This window comes from Mus musculus, chromosome 13 (genome assembly GCF_000001635.26).
Source record: "Mus musculus strain C57BL/6J chromosome 13, GRCm38.p6 C57BL/6J".
Taxonomy (NCBI): domain Eukaryota; kingdom Metazoa; phylum Chordata; class Mammalia; order Rodentia; family Muridae; genus Mus; species Mus musculus.
In genome coordinates, this window is record NC_000079.6 from 41,342,030 (window position 1) to 41,362,606 (window position 20,577).

At 44.6% G+C, this 20,577-nt stretch overlaps 1 protein-coding gene across 3 annotated transcripts in view; it reads right to left on the reverse strand.

The window, feature by feature from the left end:
* The window catches only part of Nedd9 (neural precursor cell expressed, developmentally down-regulated gene 9), a 177,447-nt gene that overhangs the window by 32,114 nt on the left and 124,756 nt on the right, over nucleotides 1-20,577 (reverse strand). Inside the window, exon 1 of one of the 3 annotated variants that reach the window (NM_017464.5) lies at nucleotides 16,824-16,972. The exons of the other annotated variants lie outside the window; for them this stretch is intronic. Coding sequence (NP_059492.3) covers nucleotides 16,824-16,835 — 12 coding nt within the window. The 5' untranslated portion in view covers nucleotides 16,836-16,972. Of the gene's footprint in view, nucleotides 1-16,823; nucleotides 16,973-20,577 lie in introns of those variants that run through there. 3 annotated transcript variants of the gene reach the window in all.

The following is a 20,577-nucleotide window of genomic DNA, read 5'->3' on the forward strand; positions in this document are numbered from 1 at the left end:
TAATCTCTATGTTATCTAAAGACAGCTGATGTGCATATAGTTAGTCACTCTCCTATACAGCCCCTGTAGAAAGCCTGTGAGCTCGTGAACCTGTAGTTCTGCTTTGAAGATGAGGACCCAGATCTGGTGAGCTCAAGCCATTGTTTCTTCAAGGGCCACATCTGGGTATCAGAGCTGGAAGGAGAACTTGGGTTTACTGGGTTGACTTCCCTCTCTGGGATGCTAGCTTAGCTTTCAGATCAGTGCCTGGGCTGGGCTCCATTCCAGCATATCAGAAGGTTCTGAGGGTAACCTTACCTTCACCCCATTTTATGGAATAAATGCATCCTTTGGGGTTTGCAGTCCCAAGTGTGTTCTTAGGGCTCTCCTTTTGGATATCCTACCTTCCTCATCCCTAGGGTAAGAACAGAGTTGTGGCTCGGTACAACTGTGAGTTTGTCACAAGAATAAAAATACGTGAATCCAAGTAAAGATATACAGACTGCCAGACACTTAGCAAGCCATTGTGGGCTTTTATTTAATTTTTTTGGGTGGTCCTTGACTTCAGACTTCCTACCTATCTCTCCCTTCTTGGTGCTCAATCAAGAAACAATCCCAGGGCTAGAGAACTCACTCAGTAGTTAAGAACCCTTGTTCCTCTTCCAGAAGACCTGGGTTTGATTCCCAGTTCCCACATGGCAGCTCATAGCCATCTGTAACTCCAGTTCCAGGGGATCCAATGCCCTCTTTTGGCTTCTGATGACACTAGGTATGAAGGCAGTGCAAAGATATACGTGCAGACAGAACTTCCATTACACATGGAAAATAAAAGTAAATTTAGAAAGTCTCAGATAAGAGGTGTGGCTTCTGTATGTTTACCTGGTGAGAGGTCAAGGGTCCAGTAAAAAAGATAAAAGACAGAACATAGGGCTCTATCTCCAAAGGACAGTAAGTCATGAGGAGGCCAATCAAGAGTTAATTCCTGCTGCAAAAGTGTGTGTGTGCTGGGGGAGGGGATTGGAAGGTGGTGGGGGTGGTGGGGGATTGGGAGGTGGTCTCTCCTTTATAGGAAAGCTGTGATTCCCTGAGGCCCCAAAGTCAGAAGCTCTTATCTGAACATCTAAGAAAACACAGGGAGAGGCTAGAAGTTGTCTATTCAAGATCTACTCTTTCTCAACCCCCAGCCCCTTGGATATTTATCTCTAGGGGGAGGGAAAGCCAACACAGAAACAAATCAAGGAGAGATAAGTGAGCAAGCTGGGTAACTCTACACCCAGCTGGATGCCAAGCTGCTGCAGATTGGCAGTTACAAAGGCAGAAAGTCGGGTTGGTGCAGGGTGCACAACTTGAAAGCCAGAAGGATCTTCAAGGAGTTAAGAGTCCACCTCTTCCACTTGACAACTAAGAGAAGGGAGGTTCAAAAAGTTAATGATTTGTAAAGTCACCTGGTAAGAAGACTTTAGGACTGGGGTGGGGGTGGGGGTGGGGGTGGGGTGGGGAGAGTTAGGGCCTCCAGTTTCCAGGCTCCTGGGAGGAGGGACAATATTCCGAGGCCACACTTGTGATCCTCATTTTGGCTAAAGGACTATTGAGATAGTGGACCCTAAGAAATTGGTATTTCCCCCAGGAATCTCATGCTGAGGGGAGGGAAGTACACCCCCTGGTGCCAGTCAGAGGAGGAACTTGCCTCCCGGGTAGAGATTTCACAAGGTTACCAAGTTGTCAGACTGTCATGCAGGAGAGACTGGGGACAGACCATGATGGTGCAGTTGATAGAAAGGGCCCCAACAGGGTAGACTCTGTTTACATTTCAGCTCCATGCCAGTGCTCTAGAAGAGGGCCTTGGGGCTCACTGGACCCTTCTGTTGTTCTTTTCTCCAGTGTGGCCATGTTGAATAAATCTCCTCTCTCCACGTTTCACTAACTCTACCTGCCTCCTTTTTCTATTTCCAAACTGTGAGCCCAGTGTCTGAAATAAAACTCACACCCATTCTCTGATAAGTTGAAGGGACTTTTGACCTCCTTATCTCTGGTTCTCTGCAGGAAGAGTGGAAATGTTTTTCTTGAGAATTGAGCAATTACTTAGCTCTTGAATTGGTGGAGGGAAGACAGGTGGCTGACCCTAGCTTGCTCAGGCTGTCGGGGCTCAGGGCTTCTGCCCTAAAAACTCTAGTAATAGTGACTCTAATGGAGATTGGATATCAGGGTTTATAAATCCCATCCAAAAGGGACCCTGTTTGTCATTCCCACCTCACGTTTCCCAGAAATCCACTTCATTTGGCTTCCATGCTTCCAAGACCCGGCTCCCTGGTTCTTCCTCTCCTCTAGACCTCTCAATCTCCTTTTCCATCAATAGACCATTTCCCCTTCGCCTCTTCAGTAGTCATGGTTACAGGGACCTCTCTTCCTCAACCTGTCTTATCTCCTATCCCATTGCTCTCTAAGTGAAATGTCACCCAGGTAATGACATATGAATGCAGGCGCTGCCCGGATCCGCAGTGCAGAGTAGACACTTCTGCACCCTACCTCTTAGACCACGTCTCTGGCTAATGGGACATCTTGCTCTCAAGCCCACCAAACAAGAGAACCTTTCCCGTTCCTTTAGCTCTCTTGCCCACACAGTACGCAGTTAGCTGCCCCAATAGGGAGCCTGAGGTTCGTATACTGGTCACAACCTGGCTGGAATTGTCAAGACTCCATATCCTGCCCCCCCAGGTGTGGAGTTTAGCAATAACTGGTTCTTTGTTTATTTCGTATTCCTGGAATGGCATTTCCCAATCCATTAAGCCTCTTCTCCGCTTAGAACCCACCTTCCATGTAAACAGAATAACCGTCTTTACAAAATCCATCTGATCGATTCCTACTCTGTTGCCCATCATGCTGTGTCTTTGTGACTGTGGCATGCAGTACATTCGTGCACATGTAGGTGGAGGTCAGAGGATAATTTTCAGGAGTTGGTTCTCTCCTTTTACCATGTGGATCTTAAGGGGTCACACCTGGGTTGGTAGGCTTGGAGACCAACATCTTTACCTGCTGAGCCCTCTCCACAGTTTTTCTGTTTCCTTTAGCAGGGTTTGCATGACCCCATCCCAGGCTGTGAACTTTAGTTCAGAGATGCTCTGCCTGACCCCCTTTCCATTTCCATAATGTGAGCCCAGTGTCAGAAACAACATGCACACTCATAGTCTGGTGAATTGAGGTGGGTTCTGGATTCTGCATCACTGGTTCTCAGCATGGAGTGTAGAATTGTTTTTCTTGAGAAGTTAGCGAGGCGTTTAGTTAAAACTTAATTCAGATGGAGGTGCAGAAAGAACATCCAATGAGAACCCTAACCATGTGTCCTGGTCATTCAGTCCCGACAGCCTGAGAATGAGAGAGACGGCCAGCAGGAAAGTGCCAGTCCCTCCCTATTTAACCAGGACAATGACGCAGATGGCAGAGCCACCCCCCACCCCACCAGATTTGTGTGTTCGCAACTCCTGAGCAAACAGGAAGGCCAAGAGGAACTGTGTCCATCCCAGCAACATGGAATACAATGGTCTCTTTAAACAGCCTCCCTCACTATGAGTCTGCTAGGTGACAAGAGTGACATTCACAGGCTTTGCCAGAAAGTTTGCTTCTGCTGTTTTGGGTCGTCAAGCTATGGCTCAGGAGTGGGGAATTAAGAAAACAAAACAAACCTGGCTGTACGGGCAAGCCATGGTCCCATGACAATTTGTCCCCTCCCCCCTCCCCCCACCCTACTGTCCCCACTGCTATCAAAATGTCAAGAAAGCTTATTACTTCCACTGCCAGGGAAATTATCTGCTTCTCCCAATATAGAGAGGTGTGACGTGGAGTTTCCATGACCATTCATGCTGTTCTTTGAAGAGAAATGAGACACAATGGCTGGCGTGTCACTCACTGTGACCGATAGCATCATCAATGGCTTGGCTTCCTCTTATTATTTTTACTTCATTCTATATTTATGCAGGAGAACCTGCCAAAGCCTCAGGGCTGCCTCATTCTTGATGACAAGACTTTCCTGTGCCCAACCCCCTAGTGTTAGCCACAGGTCTCTGGTGGACTCCAGCACACGCACGCACGCACACATGCACGCATGCATGCACAAACAGGCACTCAAGAGACCAGATCCTGAGAAACAGACCCACTAGAGGAAATGGCCATCATCAAGGAAATCAGTGCTTGAAGGAAGCTGCCGAGAGACGAACGTGGCCAAGGTCAGACTTGGGGCACACTTGGCGAAAAGAAAAAAAGAGCTCTTGTGCCTTAGTTTCTGCTGACAAAAATCAGCTCTCATCAGAGAATAGTTCTACCATTTTGGTTACATTTCCTCTCCTACCTCTCATAGGCACTTTTGATGTGGTGTGTGTGTGTGTGTCTTCCTTAAGGAAAGCAGCCACGGTCCGAGAGGACAGATGTTTATAAATATCAAGAGCTTGATCCTTGAAAGCATGGCTCACACTTCTGTTCTTGCATGTATATAGATATAGAATACTATTTTTTTTAAATTTGAAACCACTAGATATGATTAAGTAGCAGACATGATAGCTTTGGGTGCAGGAGTTAGAAGACATAGTATCTTGTGATATAGACATTTTCCAAGTAATCGTGGTTCAGTGCTTTCTGCTCACCTCCACTAGATGACTGAGAACAGTCCACAGAAAGGCAGTACCAGGCTCCTATGCCTCGGACTGATCATTAAGCTTCTACCCACTGGGGAGGCGTGTTCAACATTCCCCTCTGAAGAACACCTTTAGACCACCTGTCCACCAATGGTTTTTATTTTCTGGAAAGTGCTTTTATTAAACAGGAAAGCTTCTGCAAATCTTAGACCTTTCATGAATCTTCACACTCTCACTTTGCTGCCAGTGTTGTGACCCGGACTGATAATCACATTCTGTTTTATCCCTTTCCTACTGAGAAATGCTTTAATATATATGATATTAAATACTAGGTTCCAATAGGTATTGTTTGACAAGGCAGGGGATGACATTAATACTCCCGGTGTGTAGCACTGTGTGTGTCCACAAAGCTCCCAGGCCTATGAATCTATACACTGGCCTATTCCTGTTTGATGAGTGACCTGTGACCCAGTGTTCTTTTGGTAATTTAGAAGCCAAATTAATGGTTCTCCTTGAAGGAGGTGAGGATATCTAAGACTTTAATGTTCAATATATGGATCCTAGAAGGAAATTTCAGGCTCCTTAGGTTTGTGCCACATGATCTAGACAGCAGATCTAAGATACTGGCATGTTTCTTATAATGTTGGCTTCACTTCTTCCCTGTATTGCAATGGCTATCATAAATTCTCATATATATGGGACTGATGGAGGCCCCAAAACAGCTCAGGGGTCAAAGCACCTGCCAAGCAAGACTGACGACCAGAGCTCCATCCTTAGAAGTTATAGTGGAAGCAGAGAGTCAACTCCTGAAACCTCTCCTCTGACCTTCACAAACATATTCTACACAGGCACGCACACTAAAGAAAAACTAGGATATAGAAGTTTAATAAATGACATTGAGGACAGAACGGTTTTATGATGAGACTTGTTTTCAAAGCAAGCCTACAGCAGAGAAGAAATCTTTTCTTTGAATAAGAAACATCAGAGATGGGTAGATAGGTAGATATGGTAGTATATGGGTGACTTCAGAATGTCCCAATTCATGATAGAAGATAAATTTGACTGCTGACAACTTTCAAGAAAAAGGACTTGTTTTTTTTTTAATAAGGGTGATAATATTGTTAACTCTACGTCTATCATCTTACACCATATCATAGCTCTCTACCAATCTTAAGAGTTTAATTTTCAATTTGCCCATAGCCTTAAAGCTATACTTAAGTGGCACCAAGGACTTGCAGAAGACGAACACACATAGGTTCCTCTACACGTTTTCAACCTTGTCATCCATAGCTTGGCCAGAACTGACTACAGTAGGTATCTTTGTTTTACAGCCAGAAGGTCATAGATTAGATCAACAGCAGAGTCAGAGACCCTAGGCTATCATCTCCCTCTAAAAAATCTCCCCACAGCAGGATGCCCCTCCTGAGACTGCTCCATTTAAAAATTTAGAAATGCTACTCTTAAGCCTTGGGATTTATAAGTATCCATCCCAAGTTGCCTGGTTTTGATGATCTCCAATATAGTGTATTGGCAAAGGATCAAAAAACGTGGGGGCAAGCACAAACTCTTTTTTAGGGTTCTGTCCCTAGATAAATCTGACAGGCGCCATATAATGATGAAGTCTTGACACCCACTCACCCAAAAGATAGGTTTTATTAACAATAAAACAACGTTTTGGATTTCAGCCAGCATTACAATGCTGGCACTGGATCACATCTATGACGATGACGGCCTGTCTAGACAAATCCGCTAACATTCAGGTACTAAGAGAAGAGAAATAAAAATTTAAACAGGAGCAGGAGATCCCAATCCACTCGGTGATATAGTGTATTTCTAAAAATGATACCATGTCTCAAAAACCAAAATGCACACTATATAACGGAGTGGATTGGAATCTCCTGCTCCTGTTTAAAATTTTATTTCTCTTCTCTTAGTACCTGAATCACCCTTTGCAGGGACTCTTTCAGAAGTTACTTGAAAAGGGGCAGGGAGATAGCTCAGTTTGTATATTGTTTACCTTGCAAGCATGAGGACCCGAGTTCAAACCCCAGAATGCATGTGAAGAAATGCTGGGCGTGGCTTACTTGTAACCCTGATACTGAAGAACTAAAGACAGGTAGACCCTTGGAGCTTGCTGGCCAATCAGTCTAGCCTGACTGGTAAGCTCTAGGCTATGAAAGACTCTGACTTAAAAAAGCAAGGTTGATGGTGCCTAAAGGAGCAGGAACCCCTGACATTGACCTCTAACCTCCTCCACACATAACCACACCCACGGGAACATGAAACCCTTCCCCCAAAGTCACTTGATCTGAGTTTACTTCTTTGCTGTTATTATCCACTTATCCTGTGAGCTCCTCAAAGAGTTTTAAAACATAGATCCACACCCTGGGCTAAGAGGCGTATACATTTGTACACCGTAAGCATTACTTCTGGGCAGCGGTCAGAAAGTTCGTTTCTGAGAACAAACATCTTGCTTTAGTACTGAAGTCTAGATGCATACTCCAACACTCTGAAGAGACTCAGGGATGGATCTGGACTTGGGAGAAGTGGTTGTCATGGAGATGGCTTGGAGGCTGCTTCACACTTGGCCTGAGGGGAGATCTTACGCTTCTATGATTTTGTGGTAGTCCCATGCTAATCCTATAGGAGGAAGTTAGTTTGGGGTTAAGATCTGTTACGTTAAGCTCAACCCCAGGCATGATTAAATTATGGCAAACACTTCCGGGAGGGGAGTTCTGTATTTCAAGCGGGAGCGCTGGAATAGCAGCTCAGAGTAGAAGATGTCTTGCCCAGCCAGTGGACTTTCAATGCTCAAAGATCAATCTTGGTTATAACAGTGTGGGTATACATGTCTGTTACTAGAATCTAGATCTGGGATGCTGCTGGTGCACAGACCAGCCCTCGACTGGCTAGGTAAATGGCCATTAAATTCCATTAGGAAAGTCTAGGCTCCATCCTTGTACTTAGGACTAATGACCAATGCCTGTTTCCCCATTTGCACAGTCGGAATAATACAGAAGTTCTTGCAAGAATTATGAGAGCTCCTGAAATTACATCCATAAAAACCTCCAATTCCTTCAGGAGAAAAGAGGCTCTATGAGATGCGAGTGGCTACCCGTGCACTGGGCTGAGCTCAGAGAATCGTGTCTTAACCACATTCCTCCTCCCTGCACAAGACAAACTCCTGCACTTAAAGGCTACACAGTAGAAATGATCTCATCGTGATGATACCTGCCACACCAAAAGCAGGCACGGTTCAGAGGAGGAAATTCTTCCCCTTGAGCCATGAACTGAGTTGTATCTGTAATTAACATCTTAATAAGAAGGGTGGGAGGGAGGTTAGAGATGCTGCAGGCTATGAGGCAAGGAGCTACCTGACCAGGTTTAAAAGCAAGAACAATTGAAACTCAATCCTCCACTCAGGTGTGCCAAACAAGCCCACACTTCAAAACCAGCCCTGCTTTCCTTTCCAAAGATGCCTATGCCTGCACGAAGGTATAAAGGAGGACCTTCTTATTTATGACTAGAGGTTGCTTAGGACTCTCTATGAAGAACCCAGCCAAATCCCATTTTTAAAAAATGCTCTTATATATGTTCCTGCAGAATGCTGACATAAGGGGAATGGGATAGAGCCTTGTTCAGTTCATTGATCTCTGGGGCAGCCCATGTTGGCCATCTGTAGAGTGGCCATGTGTTTCTGAACTTTCCATGACAGTCATCAGTCTCAAATATCCTTCCCAGTGTCAGACCATATGTCCTGTTCTTTGGTTCTTTGGTTTGTGAAATGTGGATAAATCCTTGGAAACTATATATATGTGTGTGTGTGTGTGTGTGTGTGTGTGTATGTGTATATGTATATATGTACGTATATGTATATATACATATGTATATATGTACGTATATGTGTATATATATATGTATATATGTATGTATATGTATGATGTATATATAATGTCCTTTGTTTTAGGACATATCTTATTTTGGGATATATTTTACAAAAAAGGGATAGCCTTGAAAATATATTTTTTGCTAAGGGATCTCAATTTTGGTTGAACTAAGGATTCAAGAGAAAAATGGGTCATGGCAAGAGGCCCTGACTAGACAGACAAATGTTCTCTGAGTCACAACATGACCTCTAATAAGGGAGTAGGATATGCTTCTGGGGCCTCTGCGCCTCTGGGATATGGTCTAGAAATCTACCTCCCAGTGAATGGGACCAGAAGGGAGACGTTCTTCTTGGTCTTCCTGTTGTTTCTACCCCCATGTCCCATTCACATATCACGTTGAGCTTGATGTGGACTGAGCCTGAGAATCATATTTCTAAACTGAAGTTCTAGCCCAAGGAGCTGAGGCCTTTGGATTGTGCTGTTTATGTTCGTCCCTGGGGCACTTTCCTGTCAGGCTCTAAGCAGTGGTACAAGTGACCAGGGACAGAAAGAGCAGTATTGATCAGCAGATGACCAATGCTAAAGATAATGATCTTCAAGAGGGCCAAGTGTGCACACATCTGCCCATTCCAGTGTGATGGCTTTGCATGTCACTGCTAATTCTAGGAGGTGGTGGTCCTTGGCAGGCAGAGAAGCCCAGCTCCATCTTTACTTGGAGGGAGCAGAGCCATGAGGGCTGAGAAAGCCAACACAAGCTTCAGCCAAAGGGCCTGTGAGGTACTAAACTAAATTAAGCACAACAAACCATCAGCTACTACCAGTGAGCTGACCATTAAAATACAGAAACCACCAGAGAACTTCTATCTGAGGAAAAGAGAAGGACAGGTATGAAGGACATGCCACACGGTCGAAAGGCACAGCATCTCAACAGAAGAGGAGGAGACATGGCTCCAATCTGAGTGGCTCATGGGTTTTTGATGACTGCAACTTTCCACTGAGCTTCACAGATTGAACCCTGTCCCTCCATCGCTCCCCATAAGAATAAATAAAGAATTAAAATTGATTTCAAAAAGAGCCATCAAGCATCTCTGTGGTTGGCAAAGCTTGCACTTTTACACATCCCTGGTTGTTCCATCCTTATTTCTGGTGAGCATAAAGGAACGTCAGCATTTCCCACAAGAAACTTCTCTTTTTTTTTTTTTGTAACATCTTAGACCTATTATTACCTTTTATTAACTTGACATGTTAGAAATGTCAAGAGATATTAAAATTTACAACACCAAGATCCACCAAGAAATATGACATCTCTCAACTTACTGGCCCCTGCCTCGAGGCATATATAGAATTTAGCAGATATGGTAAAGCCCAGGCATATAAAGGAAAATAGTCCAGTGGCAATTTTTGTGTGTACGTGTGTAGTTGTTTTTGTGTGCTTGCACAAATGTGCGCCAGTTAGGTTTTGAGGCAGGATCTCTCTGAACCTGGAGTTCACCTATTCACCCAGCTTGCCAGACTCCTAAAGCTGCGGGGATCCTCTTGTGCCCATCTCTGTAGCACAGGTTTCATAGGCAGCGCACATGGGTGCTAGAGATTGAGCCGTGTCCCCAGCCCATCTGACAATTTCAACATCTTCAAGATCAGCTGCCCCAAGGCCCCACCTCAGCCATGACCAGTTACTATCACACACCATCAGTCACCATACTTTTTGGAGTACCAATTGCATGGCCACTAGATGATATGCCAACCCTCAAGTTACTCAGATTAAAAGAACCCTCTTTAAAAAAAAAAAAAATCCAGCTTTTCCAGCTCAGAGTGGAAAAGATCTCCAATAAGACCAATCGTACAATGGAAACCCTTCAGGAAGAGCCCTGGCAGCAGACTGCCGCTCCCCTGGCATGCAGAGCCCTCATTAGCCAGTAAGAACTACCGCAGGGAGATGCCTGGAATGTTCAAAGTAAACAAGATGGAGGGACTGTTGTTGACAGAGTCTAAACAGGGCTTTGGGGATTTTTGTCTTCTTTCCATACCCTTGCTCTTTGTAATCTGCTGTTGCTTAGGAAACCAGCGGCTCTGGCATTTTAAGTTGGAAATATTGTATTTGTTCCCAAGGGCCCTGTTGCCTTTGTCTTGGCAGAGAGGCTTGGTAATTAAGTCTATACGTTTCTGAGGATAGTGCCATGGTCCTAAGAGTTAGCATTCCAAATCAGTTTGTCCACTGCTTTCTAACCCTAAAATGATCTAAAAATAGGTACTTCTTATATCCACGTCATTGGGTCTGCAGCAAAGGAAGAAAGCTGCTCGTGAACTTCCCACATAACCCCCAACCCACTATCCACGTGTTGCACCTATTTAAATACGTGATCTTTTCTTTTCCTTGCTAGCCTTTTCGTATGGGTAAATAGTCTCCCTCATGCCAGTGTGATACATATGTGGTATGTGTGTCTGTGTGTGAGCACGCTCACACACACGCATGCATATGTGCTGTAAACATGTGACGTGTGGATGAAAGAAGGCACTGGGAGGTGTTCTGCTCTGTCACTGTCTGCCTCATTCCCTGAGGAAGGGTCTCACATCGAACTTGGAGCTCACCGTTTTCAAAGCTGGTCTACTTGGCATTGAGCACAGGCAAGCTCTTGTAGCCATACTCCCTGCCCACATAGCACTGGGATTAGAGGTGTGACCAGCCACAGGGCTTTTTCTATAGTGTTGGGGATTCGAACTCAGGTCCTCAGGCTTGCAAAGAGAGTGCTTCTATCCACTGAGCCATCTCCCCTACCAAGAGGAAACTATTGTAGAGGATGATTCCTTTTAAAACTTTTACTGTATAATGTTAATGTATCTATGTTTGTGTATATCTGTCTAGGTATGCAGATTTCTCTGTGACCAATGGCCCTGATTGTATCTTAGTTGTGACAAACTACTATGCTATTTCATTAGTATACATGGATCTTTGTCTGTCTGTCTGTCTGTCTGTCTGTATGTATGTATGTATGTCTATTTATCCATCCATCCATCCATCCATCCATCCATCCATCCATCCATCCAAATTATATATCATGCAATACATAGCTGTCAGTTATCAAATGCCAGTATATGCTAAGAAGCAATGACTTTCATTTACAATATTCTTGCGACTATTTAGTAAGATAATGGTCTAAAGTAGTAACTGAAAATTATATTGTGAGAAAGAAGCAAAAGTGGGATTTGAAATAAACATTCTTTTTCTAATGTGCTGTGGACCAGTGGAACCCTTGTAAAAAGCTGTTGGCACAGATGTTTCCTGTAATTCAGCACTGGATATATTTGCTGAGTGCCCACTAGGAGAAAGGCTCTGTAATTTCAGGAATTTCGAGGTTGGTCAATAACAATGAGGAAACCAAGCACAGGATGCTGGCAAGTGGGGGCTGTGTGCTATAAGCACACTGCTGGCTCCTTCTACCTGTGAGCCTATTTCCATCACGTGCACCGTTACCTGTGGTAAACTCCATAATACTCAACCTGCTTAATTTAGTAATTGGAATTTAGATATAATCTGCCATGAAACCAACACCAACATTTCAGTATCCACTGAGGACACACTCAGAGTTGAGGCTAGCTAGGATTCATTGTCTACTCCCTCTGTGCTAGGATCCCAGATAAGAACTTTACACATTAGCCCAGACTTTAGAATAATGGTATAAAGCAGTTAATATTGTCTCAAATTCACAGGTAAACCTGAGGCTCTGAGAGTTTAATTTGCCCAAGATCATGGGGCCTTAAATCACAAGAAATGGAAATGTCTTCCTCCACTCTCCATCTTGTTTCTATTACAAGACTATATAAAGCCAAGTCCCTGCCTATTCAAGGCTGACGGAGTCTACATTACACTTTTAACAAGGGCTTGTCTGTTGCTCTGCCCCTACTTATCGGTAAAGGATGGGCCTTTTGTATTCAATGTGGCTTCCTTAAAACTGGCTGCACTGCAGGTATCATTTAGATTAGTGGTTTGACTGAAAGGGGTTAATAAGTAAGGCAGTGCTAAAGGAATAAGGCAGGGGTGAAAAAAAAGTCAGGTCTGCTTCAGGGGTTAGAGGAGACAAAGGTTTAGGCTTTGATTGCTTTATGGAGTGGATAGATACGGAGGCTTTACGAGTGGGACTTAGTAGTTACTCAAATCACACTGGCTTGAAATCACATGCCCATGAAAGGAGTGGGAACCCCCACAGAAGAGTCCAAGGGGCAGCCAAGGCAAGAGGGAGAGGGAGTGGGCACTAGGGTGTCATGCCCATGTGGGTAGCAGGGTGCCAGTGAGCCACACAAGCATCTGTTATTAGAGACTCATAGGAGGGCTCATTTGAAAAGGTAAGATGCGGCCCTGGTGTACCGACACAAAGGAGAGACAGAATCTACCAAGGCTTTGAAAGGTGTCGAGGCAGGATTTTGTCTGGCTTTGTTTTATTTTGTCTGAGACTCGGGGTAAGGAGGAGGGTACGGGAAGGCACTTGCAAGGTTCCGGGCACAGGGACAATGTGTGGTCTAAGAAGAAGGGGTTGCTGAGGGCTTCAGCCTGTGTTGTACAGCGTGCTAAACATGTTATTATCAAGACACCTGCAATTTTGACAAAGCCTCATCTCTGGACATGTAAAGTCCTTTAGCTTTAAACTGGGTTTCCTAGGTAAATATAAAACCATAAATAATGAAGCTATGCTTTTCAAAACGCCTTCTGTCTGCTTTTAAATTTACAGGCAGCACACACCATTTTGAAAGCTGGTGGGGTTGGAAGGGGACCTAAGTTTCCATTGAACACAACAAGCAATTTAGAAAAAAAAATTAAAGCTTATACATCAAACCAAAAAGGGGTATAAATGGTCATTATCAGCTAAACCAAAGGTCTGCTATAACTTCTCCTTTAAGACAGCTTTGGAAAATAAAAATATTTTCTAAGTTCCTCTCCAGAAGCCTTTGACTGTAGCTTTCTCTTTTCCTTGAGTTTCTTTGCTCTCATTCAATTGGACTACAGGAATCTGAATTCCAGACTATAGGTGTTTTAAAAACTGTATTGCCATATTCTACTATACCTTGTTTTTAAAGTCAAACCATTGAAGAGTGATTTTTTCCCTTTCTTTATATTGACTAGAAAATAGATTAAACTTTGACTGCAGACACTTAAGGGTTCTGAAACTTGGCAAAGCCTCAAAAGTGCCTCAGCCGCAAGAACTCAGTCACGTGCTGCACTTAGTGAACACCTTCCAGGCCTGGGCATGAAGTAGGTTGGGCCTCATTCCAGGCCCACACTATGTGGGCAGGGCTTTCAGGGCTCCAGTTAAAGATGAGGGACTGGAACTAGTCCCTCACCTGCAGAAGAAAGGGCAATATCCTCTGGCAACCTTCATATCCTCCCATCTTCTATTGGACAGGCAAGCCAAGGCCATAGAGGCATAAGGAACATAGGCTCTACATTAAAGGAATTTTATATAGAACATTTTGTTGTTGTTGTGTCTGAGACGAGGTCTCACGATGTAGCCTTGGCTGGCCTGGAACTCATAGGGATCCCCCTGCCTCTGACTCCACAAGAGCCGTGATTAAAGGTGTGTTCCACCATGCCTGGCTTCATTATGTAGAATCTTAACAAAGGAAGTTTGTACAATTCACTGTCATTCAGACAGACTCTTCTCAGAGAAATGGAACCTTAAACACCCATGACAGTCTTTCCACGAACAAACAAAAATGTAAGTAAACTAAAAGCAGACTAGATGTGTACTAAGTGGAAAGATTTACCTAAAGCAATAGCTTGCATTCCACAGCCCTCATAGTTGTAATTGCTGGCTGCCTCGAGCTGTGTATTTTGAGGACAAACTGAGTGGAAGTTGATTGCACCCTGGTTATGAACCCTGAAGTAGCTAAACAAGACCATCTGGTTAACAACAGACAAAAAAGAAAGGAAAAAGAAAAGAGAAAGAAAGAAAAAGAAAGAGAAGCCTTTTAAGCCTGACTTATAAATCTTACAATGATCCATTTTTAAGCCCAAGCTAAATTTATAGTTTATGTGCAACATAGTGTTTAAGAGATAATTCCAGACTCCTGGGTTTTACAATCTAATAATTATCTGGTTTTACTACTTAAGTAGCTCCAATTAAACAAATAAATGCCAACTTCGTATTTCAGTTTGCAGAGTTACCACTGAAACAAAATAGAAGACTGACTATCCTGGGAGAATACTTGGGAGGGAATAGTTCTGAACTTTCTGAGGCCAGAACATACTGGTCTGAGGGATGTTTTAGGGAGTTACAGATGATTTCTGTTTTAGGGTTTGCTTTCCCTTTCCTGGTAGTGTTTAAATCACCAGTATTAGATCAAGATCACTTTTAATCCCATGCTCCTCAGTTGGTGTGTCGGAAAAAACCCATCATTTAACTTCTGTGTGCCACAGTTGCTACTTTGGGAAAATAAGTGTGCCTCGGAGCTAATGGGGAGAGTTAAGTGTGACGGACTTGTATCGCTTTACCCATCATGCCTCTGCTTCAGCATCTCCTACACAGAATGACTAATTCTCTCCTGAAAGACAGTTATCTTTCATTAGCTAAATAGACTTTATGACAGAGGGAAAAGTGGCTCGCTTCTGCTATGGTCAACTCAGGGTGCCCATGTGTGAGTTGTTTACTTGGGGAGCATAGCGTTTTTGCTGGTGAAGTTGTCTACAATAATAATGAGATGATGGTGATGATGGTGATGGTGATGATGATGATAAATAACCATGTATTTCTATTGCTCGGCAAAGTGTTCAACTCTGGGCAGACTCAGCCAAGTGGAAAGCATTCCCCAGTTGCAGTTTCTCACCTGCAGTGTAAATCATCAGTCCCCATGATATTTTCTTTCCATAAAGAGCAAAGCGAAACATGATGAGGTCACTGAACCAAAGTGACTTTAGATGTCGTCACATGTCCTCACCTTCTAGACTACAGCACTCAGAGTTCACACCAGCTATTTAATGTCCCAATGATGGACAGAGTTAATCCTTTCTCTTTTCTCTATAACACTGTCTTGATTCAACAACAGGGAGAATGGGAAGGAAAAAAAAAAAAACAACATTGCAGGCTTGATACCATGTATCCCCATCACTTCCAAAAAGATTCTGTTCCTGCCAGGTAGAAAGCTGCATCATTTCTGACTGACTCCTAGAGCTTTCCTTTCTTCTGCCCCTCCCCATAGATGTACGAAATGGAAAGCTGATAGGAGATGACAATAGATATCTGGGTCTTTAGACTGCTGGAACTTCCCCAACAACTATCACTCATGCTTTGGCTCACAGCTTTTGAACAAGATTTATAGACAGGGAACCAGTGGCTGTTAGCTACAGCCTTCTATCCCAAAGGAAGGGCCAGAGGCTACATACCGCAGAGGGAAGCCAAGTTAGCCCCTAGCTAAGTCAGTTAACTGGCTCTGTTAAGTCACCTTACCAAAACGAATTTTTGAAATGACACAGTCCTTTAAAAGTCGAGGACTCATGTCTCTTCACCATTAAAATTAAAAAAAAAATTTTTTTTTAAAAAAAAGGATCGTAAGTAAGTACCGCCAAGTCATTGCCATGAACTGCTACTGGGCCAAGTCCCTTGGAAACTGCCTCATTAGACGGGATGTGCTGAGCAAGGCATAATCATTTTGCCAAGAGTAACCCCAGAAACCGTGGTGCAAAATGCAGTGGAAAATAGAGCTGCCAAAATTATGAGCAGGACATTCTGTAAGCGTCAGGGAAAATAAGCCAGCCGGAGCCTTCATACTTTCAGACCCGTTCAACCCCAATAAAGAGTTATCCAGAAATGACTAACAGCCATTTATTCATAAGGATGTGGGAATTCTCCATCATCGCGCCTATGATAGTGTCTGGGTTTTTAATCTGCTTCTACCGAAAGGACCTCGAGCAGACAGCTTCCCAGATCAAGTGCTTAAGGCAAAAATCTGAAAAGGTGCTTTTAGAACCTGTCAGAGACTCAGCAGTTCTGACTCTCCTTATTATGGCTCCCCAAGCTGGCTTTGGTCAGGCAGAGACCTGCGACTTGCCTGCTGCGAGGCGAGTTAGACACCCTCTGATCTCTGGCGGCGGCTCCTATGCTAACTCTACTCCACCGCCTTCCGCCACCCACAACAACTTTCAGAACCATGCACCAAGAACTAGTGGATCTGAAAGCGCATGTCTGCTGGCGGTACACCCGGGGGAAGCCTGGAAGCGAGATCAGACGCAGCTCGGCAAAACCAGACACACAAGGGATCCCTGCCCAGTTGTCAAGGTGGGAAAGGCGCCGGCCGGCACAGCTGCCTCTAGCTTCTCAGGAGACGGCGTACAAGGCACTCTTACCTTGTACTTCATCTCGGCGGTGATCTGATGAGCCCTGGTCCTATCGAATCACACAGTGAGTGAGGCACTGCAGAGTCCGCCCCTCCATTGAGCGCTGGGCTGGATGGAAATGAGAAGCCTTCGCCTCCCGCGCACTGCGGAGTCTCTGAGCTCACAGCCCAGATCCAGACCAGCACGGCGCGGGCCTCGTTTGCATACCGCGCCGCCATTGGCTGCTGGTGGCGGTGAAGGTAACGCCTCCACCCCGCCCACCTCTAACTTCTGAAACCCTCCGACAAAGAGCGTGTAATACGATCATTTCTTTTCACGTTATCAAAAGGGCGGAGGAGAAAACAGAAAGTGGGGAGGCGGCCCCAGCCACCCGGAGAAATAAAAATATAAAGAGGAAAGACATAGGAACCAGACAAAGGAGGTACGTTCCTTTTGAGAGTAACCTAAGTTTTAAAGAATCCGAATTCACAAAGCAGTCTGACGATCGCGCTTCCTGTGACCTAGCAACTAGTTCATAAACCCATTTCATTTCAAAGCCATTCACCTTACAATCTCTACATGAAACGAGCTGGAGGAACAAAGGGTTTTCTGTCTCCAGTACCCCCCCCTTTTTTTTTTACTAACCACCCCTGCTGATAGCTCTCTTTCCCTGTCTTTTCTCTTCCCCTTCCCTTTTCTGTGGCTGCTCCCCTCACCCCCAAGTGTTCAAAGTACTTTGCTAAGTCAGTCTGCTAGGAGCTGGAAAACATTTCTTTCTCAATGAAAAGGAACTCACTCATAAGCACCAGGCCTTCCCGGTTCTTCTCACTAGGACCTCCGAGGATAAAGGATAGGTGGGAACCCATGCAGGTTCTATAGAACACACCCGATACATCACGCCTGTCCAGCCAGCACTCTCCTCTTTGACCGCTGGCATTGCCAGATTCCGCTTTTGAACACCGAGGCCTTTTCCTTTTGACCTCTCTCCCCCAAATGACCCATTAGCCCACTCACACTTATTATTCAGGGAGAACGCTTCTGTTTGATAAGCCTGGTTTAAAAAAAAAAAAAAAAAAAAAAAAAAGAACAGCCTCTTTCAGGCAGAGCGCGGGACATGATTTGTAGAGCGGTTCCATTCTGAGATTTCTATAGAGAAAGAGAATCACTCAGGAGAAGACAGGCTTTTCTTTTCCTCGGGCCTCAGGACTTGGAGTATTCAGGACTATCCCCCAGTTGGGATGCATTCCAGCCAGACTGCACGACTCGGGTGGAAAAAAAAAATCAGCTCTTACTTCTTTCCTGACTAAGGTAGTCCAGAATCAGTTTTGCCTCCCCAATCCCCTTCTAAATTTCCAATGGATTAAAACTTTTGAAAATAAATGATTTAAGCCAAAAGCATAGGAGAGCAGATGCCGCATAAAAGTGGTTTCTGGGGGTGGGGGTGGGGGTGGGGGTGGGGTAGGGTTTACATTGACAATTGAATCCACATTTGGCTGCAGCTTGGAGTTTGCTCTACAAGATGTCCCTGGCCACCTTCGTGAAGTTGACATCCCGGTTCAGGCCCCTTCCAGGTCATGGCTTTTACTTCCTGATCTCAAAGCCGAATTGAACCTGTGTGATTCGCAAGGTCTTTTGTACACAGATTAGGCACGAAGCAGATTGCGGTAGCAGGATCATCCTGGCAGCCCTGAAGATTCACACTAGGGACCTATGTTTGTAGGACAAGTCAAATCTTTCTCTCTAGATTTGTCCTGGTTCCCCAGGAGACAGAGATAGCATTCCTTTGACTTCTTCAGCAGCCAGGCTGAATCATGCTTAGATGAGTGGATTAAAGCAAGGCTAACCCATTCAACCTCAACATTGCCAAAGCCTGTGCTAGGCGTTTGTGAAATTGTCTTCTCAGGGTAGATGGCTTGATTCCTATCAGGCAAATCGATACACATTCCTTAACTTTGCAATGCTAGCCTTATAAAATGAGGACATAATAATGTGTACCTGCTAGGGAAGAGAGCTAGGGTTTTCCTTGAGTGTGATAGGAAGCCATCTAAGAATTTTGAGAAAAAAACAATTTCCCTGTTTTTGCCCTTATTATCATGCTGTGATCTCAGTGCAGCCTAAGTAACACAAGTCATTTTGTTTTTATTGGTTATGCTCCCTCTAAACCTTTTGGAGAAACACAAATTCAGTAAATAAAGGAATAGCCCTTTCTGTATTGATTGCCTGAGACGCTGAATGTGAAAAATATGAAAAACTGATTATATAATTAAATTATTCAGGAAACCAGTGGGTTGGTTGGTACCTTTCCAGAACCGCCAAGGACCCTGGGCTCAGTCCCAACCCACGCTCACCAGCATCCTACGAGTAGGTGCCTCTTTGGAGAAAGCCATGCCCAGTTAGACCCTACTGCATCCAGGAGTCAGGGAAATGGCACCCGGTGCTTTCTGAGGGATTTTATTAGTAGCCATTGGACGTTGGTCAGAGCACACATGGAAATCAAGCAAATACTGGAACTGCTTGTGGCTCAGGCAGAACCCAGTGGCTATTTTGTCTGGGTGAAGGAACTAGAGCCCATGAGCAAGGAGGAGAGCCCCCTGGGGAATCAGCAAAGAGAACTCAAAGCTGACACGCAGAGACCTTGAGCCCTCTGGGTGTGATCCTACTAGTCATATGTATGGTAAGCCACTCTCCCGACTCTCCACTCTATTTAGAGATTTCTCTTTAGTTTCCTTCCTCGAAATCTCTCTATCTTCAGCGTTACTACCAGTTCCCTTCCCAGAGGACAGAGGGGATGGCGTTTAGATGGAATTGAACAGTCTCTTATCGATATGCTAACATCTTAGGAAGCAGACACCTTGGTGTGGACTATAATGAGAACTTCGCCAATCCTCGTTTCAGTTTTTTTCCTCCACACCCCAGGCTTATTTATACCTTACTGGCATTGCACAGATGGGTCTTTCTACAGAGAATGCTCTGGCTGCTTGTCCGCTATCAGGCCTAGCTCAACACACTAATGCCTTTGTGTGTGCTGGTCCACAGCCCCCGCCCTGCCCACCTCGCCCTTTCAGAACAAATCTCTCCTTCCCCTGACTGTGCTCCCATTGTACTTGGAACACAGATCTCTTAAAAGTGCCTTTTCCGTGTTTGGATGCTGATGGTGCGTTGACGTCTGTTTCTACAGCTTTGGGTGGGTTCTGGAAGAACAAGGTGATGGCTAGTTGATCTCTCTGTCTCTTTATACCCTGTATGTACTTAAGTCATTGCCCTGTGGATCAGGAAGTAATTCAGAGAACACATGTTTACCTCCAAGTTCGGCCTAGTGCCCAGGAAAGAAATAGAAGAAAATCCTTATGTCTGAGAACACCCTCCAGGTCTCATTTGTTAGCATAGACACAGGATGCGCCTTTTCAGAGCCAATGCCAGGCTGCTGTCAGTCCTGTCTCTGTGAGCCAGGAACAGCATTCACATTGCTAAGTGGCTTGGGAGGAGGCAAAAGAATAACATCTTGAGAGATGTAAAAATTAGGCGTAATTCAAATTTCTGTGTTGTCTATACGAGAAAGTTGTGTTGGCATATTTATGTACAATCTGTTGAGTTGCAAAGCTGGGGCTGAGTGGTTGACCCTGAGTTGGTAAACAGCGCAAAGCTAAAGAACGTATTTATTATAAGATAATACTATAGCCACGCATGGTAGCACATGTCTATAATACCAGCTCACCCAGAAGCACTTGGTAACTTCAAGATCAGAATGGGTGAGCTGAGACCACCCTCTCTTCCCTCCCAAAAC